This window comes from Arachis duranensis, chromosome 7, assembly GCF_000817695.3.
Source record: "Arachis duranensis cultivar V14167 chromosome 7, aradu.V14167.gnm2.J7QH, whole genome shotgun sequence".
Lineage (NCBI taxonomy): Eukaryota > Viridiplantae > Streptophyta > Magnoliopsida > Fabales > Fabaceae > Arachis > Arachis duranensis.
Window position 1 is genome coordinate 23,252,990 of NC_029778.3, and position 4,622 is coordinate 23,257,611.

At 32.1% G+C, this 4,622-nt stretch overlaps 1 protein-coding gene across 1 annotated transcript; it reads right to left on the reverse strand.

Moving 5' to 3' along the window:
• Positions 1–348: 348 nt before the first annotated feature.
• Positions 349–3,674, reverse strand: LOC107458291 (protein CHUP1, chloroplastic). Its single transcript, XM_016076497.3, has 5 exons — positions 2,943–3,674; positions 2,553–2,869; positions 2,347–2,458; positions 1,339–1,470; positions 349–661 (listed from the first exon to the last, which is right to left on the reverse strand). Exons 1-5 carry the CDS (start codon positions 3,582–3,584, stop codon positions 530–532), a joined length of 1,335 nt encoding a protein of 444 aa, XP_015931983.1. The 5' UTR covers positions 3,585–3,674; the 3' UTR covers positions 349–529.
• Between the last annotated feature and the right edge of the window lie 948 nt (positions 3,675–4,622).

The window sequence follows — 4,622 nt, forward strand, 5'->3', positions numbered from 1 at the left end:
TATAAACCATTTACTATCTCAATTCATTCCATTTACTTTTTATATATATTTAATAAAAAAAAAATCAATAAATAGTATCTCTTGATAAGTTGATATACTAGCATATATAATGTTAGAACAAAAGAATTTTACATAAATAATTAATTGTATATTATTATATCAATAAAAGTAATTAATCATTAAAATTATTATTTAAAAAATTATGTGTAAATCTCTTTATCCTGTTAGATGGTTGGTTATGATATTTTCAATAGTAACCCTTTATAAATGATAAAAAAAAACCTATATAGTTACTGTTCACTTTGATCTTTATTTTGAGTAAAGGTTTGCTTTTCCAAGCACAAAATCTGAAATTAGGATTTATCTCGTGAGGTGTACTAAACATAATTATTAGAAAAAAAAAAAAGGAAAGAAAGAAAAAGCATATACCTAGTTTTCTCAAGGCAATGCATTCGAGAAATTGCATAAACAGAAGAGGAATATACATATTTGTCAATTCCATTGGGGAAGACAATTTGGTTACTACTTACTACATAAGTTTCTGACAACTTTTGTCAAATTTAGTGCATTTGATCATGTTGCTATAGCTTCGCTGAACACCACCAACCCTCTTCAATTCTTGAAATGCTTGTGTGGTCTCCGGATCAAAGCCACCTGCAAACTGAAATGCCATGGCAGCTAATCATGAGTTAGGTAAGAAAAAAAATGTTAAAGTTTTCAACACATTTAGGATATTAAAAAAATCCAAATATTTGGAGATGAGAAGGGCAATATAAATGTCTTTGTTATGTGATAAAAATTTGTTTAATTTTTTTTAGGATAAAGTATATTTTTTGTCTTGAAGTTTGATAAAAATTTTAAAAATATTCTTAAGTTTTATTTTGTTTTAATTTTTGTTCCAAAAGTTTTCGATTTGCATCAAATATACTGTTGAAGGCTAATTTTTCAAAAAAAATTAAAACCAATTCAATAACAATTTCATAAGAACAACCCTCAACAGAAGCATTTCATGCATTATTGTTAGATTGGTTTTAAATTTTTTAAAAATTTAGCAGTCGAGAGTATATTTGATGCAAATAAAAAACTTTTGGGACAAAATTGAAACAAAATAAAATCTATAAGTATTTTTAAAATTTTTGTCAAATTTTAAAACAAAAAATATACTTTACCTTCTTTTTAATCTTATTTTCATTTCTTATTTCCATTCTTGGAAACAAAATGAAAAAAAGAACTTTACTGAATGAGTCAACAAGTGAAATTACAAATGGAGGTCTTCTATGAAAGTTCAGTTTTCACTCAAATTTCAACCCTTAGCCAAACATGGCCATTAGGAACTACCTGGTGTACCCGGAATGCAAATTTTACTCCTTGTAGTAAGAGGTTATCTTCTTGCAATGCTTCACGAGACTCCAATTCCTTAGTCACTCTTTTCATGAATTCTTTTGCCAACCTCAATGAACTTAGCTTCATCTATAGTGAATAATGAGACAAACATAAACCAAATCAATTTTTATTTTTTCACCCTTAAATGGTGTAATAATTACTAATTAGATACGCCTCCTAAAACATATTCTTTTCAAAAAGTTGAAATGATAATATGTGTGGATTACATTTCTGTTGTTTGATCTATGTAAAATTGACCATCAAACAGAAAATAACTGCTTTACACAATGCATGATTTTATTAGATCAGGTTAGTTCTATCTTAAAGGCCAGAGGTTAGAGAATAGATTAATAACATTTTTCTTTTTGTTACAAATAAACCAATAAATCATACTTATTTCCTTGAGTATTCTCTTTGCGTAGAACCAAATAGACATCACCATCTTGTATAGATTTGCATAGATGTCAATGTCTTCCCTTTTCTAATTTTTATTAAAAAAAGTGACTTCTTTTTTATGTGCTATGATAGTTTTCTTTTATTGATTTTGGTTACAAGAATTTTTTTTAAGATTTAACTAAAATATACCTTAAAGACAATGATAATTATAAGATTATTGTTAATATAAGTATAATTTTTTTAATAAATACAAAATAAATATATTAAACTTTTAAAATTTTTATATTTTTAATAAAAATATTTAATAAATATAAAATAAATTAATTCAAATTCAATATCTTTAGTATTTCTGTATTTTTTATTATAATAAATATAAAATACATTAATTCAAATTAAATGTCTTTAGATACAATGTGTCTCATTGAAGAGACGCTAAAATGTTTCCTTCCCTCTTTATTAGAACTCGGCACTTTTCTCATATTCTTTTGCACCGAAGCAAAACCTTATTATTAGCCTCTGTTATCATTTGTTAAACCATGAAAAATTATTTAATTATGTCCTAATTACCTGACCAACGAGGCCTGTGTCCATCATCCAGTCCCATGGGATATGAAAATTCCTGTACTTGTTGGTAGTAATCTCCCTTGTTCTTTCTTTAGCACTAACACTAGTCTCCAACCTGCGAATTTAAGCCGGATCTTATAACAATTAATTCAAACATATCACACAAAACCTTACTCAGATAATCACAATTAAAATGTGTACATGCTCGCCTGTCTTGCAACGCATGAATCCTCTTCAAAGCCTGAGGCAGAGCCTCTTTCGGATTCTCCTCATAACATGAAACTTCCAATTCAAGACTCTTCAGATCTCGGTAGTTACAAGCCGCTTCGCGAAGCGCATCAACTTTTTGTTCCGGCCATTGTGGAAAATGCTTCAGCACTGATCTTTCATCCACCAATGAAGACAGTTCTCCATCCAGCCACCTGATGAATGTCTCCACCTCTGAAATATCCGAAAACGACGTCGATTCCACCTCTTTGATTAACAAATTCACGAAGTCGCCTTGTCTTTGAACTTCGCATTTTATCTGAAAAGAAACTTCAAGTCTCAGGGTGCGTGTTAGAGATATAACCATTCATTCAGTTAGGAACTCAACTTACAGCGGACAGGTAAGACGAGCGGTTTTCGATTTCTTCAATCATGTTTCTGGTGAATGCTAGTGCAGGGATTCCTCCATTAAGGTTTATTCTGTTTTCGGTGTTGGCTTCCTTCCTCGTTAGGGAACGATAGAGCTCGATGACTTCTGGAACACGTCGCACCGCCTTCAATCCTATTGATGATTTTAGCAGAGCCGGAGGAGGCGGAGGCGGCGCTCCGAGCTGCAACTTGTTATGCGAAGGAAGTAGGAATGAAGGCGGACTTGGCGGTGGATTTGGTACTTTTGTTACAGAACCCTCCTTTATTGAATCTTTGAATTCTTGATTTGTAAGCACATTCTGGTTTTCAGGACACTTTTCTGCCATAACGGCTGCTTTGTGTAGCTGTGAATCTGAATTGCTGTCGTCTATTGACTTATGAATCTTCTTCCACAGCATGGATTTTCTCTCCACGTTGTGTGCTTTCAGCGAAACTATCAGAGACTTCAAGCGCGCCACTTCTTGCTTGAGCTCCAGGTTTTCTTTCTCGAGTAACTCATTCTTTGACATTTGAACTTGAGTTATTATCTTCTTTGGTGAAAAGATCTCAGACTCACTCTCTTCTTTCAACATTTTCTCTCCTTTCCTCATCAGAAACATAGCCATAAAGATTTGATATCTCTCTGTCAATTCTATGTGCTTGGTCTTGCTTTTGAAGTAAGGTTTTGTCTAAGATACATGTCACAATACCCTCAAATAATGGGCATGCTGGGAGTAGTTGTTTTGACAAGGGTAATTTCGACATTTCAAAAAAAATAATGCTCTTTGCTATGAAGATTTAATTTTGATGCCTTTATAACAAATTTTTTGTCATGGAGGAGAGATTACTTGGGTTTGCTGGCATCACTACTGAGTGATAGCTGCCTTTAGAAATGCTATGTTAGGTGCAACCTTAAATACTTTGGTCAAATTTACTCTTTCTTTTTATGGTTTTAATTTTGAATTTTTTAAATTAATCCATTTGCTTGCTTTCTAATCTGCTGTATTGTCACATATCTTTGAGGGTTAGTGTCACAATAATAGTGCACAAGTCTGTTATATGATGACCTCATATTGAAGCATTATTATTATCTAAAATCTAGCAACACTTCTATTTAAGACATTTCTCCCCAATTCTCTGTTGGTGGATAGAATACAATCAATCTAAGAAGATACAATAATTTTGTATGTAAATGTTAGGAGACACCTTTGCAAACGTCTCATGTCCAAGTGTAGTTTCGGGTATGGTGGTGTCATAGGGCCAATATAGTCTCATTGTGATGGTTGGTTGCCTTTCATCTTTTATGACTTATGAGTCAGTGCCCTTTTCTTTAGGCTGAATGGCATTTGGCTATTCTTTGCTTGTGAAGCAAAAATAATGAGAGGAAAGGACAAAATAAAGGAGGTAGAAAAAACAATGTGTGCAACATATCATATACAGTTAGAGAGTGGTTCTTTGGAATGGTAAACATTTTCACAAGAAAAAGAAAGGCTTTGATTACTACATCATACCAAATGAGATCCCTATGATATCTACTATATTTTATTTCACTTTTATTATTATATAGTCTTCAAAGGCTCTTGTGAACTCATGTAGCTCCTTTTCTTTCTTCCTACTCCTTCCTCATACTTCAATTCAATCACCGCCCCTTCTTACTCACCCCA

Excerpts from the sequence above, each read along its gene's own strand:
- LOC107458291 (XM_016076497.3), bottom strand. The coding sequence starts at position 3,584 with ATGGCTATGTTTCTGATGAGGAAAGGAGAGAAAATGTTGAAAGAAGAG. Across the intron at positions 2,870-2,942 it reads GCTCGTCTTACCTGTCCGCT|ATAAAATGCGAAGTTCAAAG; the intron begins GTAAGTTGAGTT and ends GTTTCTTTTCAG. Across the intron at positions 1,471-2,346 it reads ACACAGGCCTCGTTGGTCAG|ATGAAGCTAAGTTCATTGAG; the intron begins GTAATTAGGACA and ends TATTCACTATAG.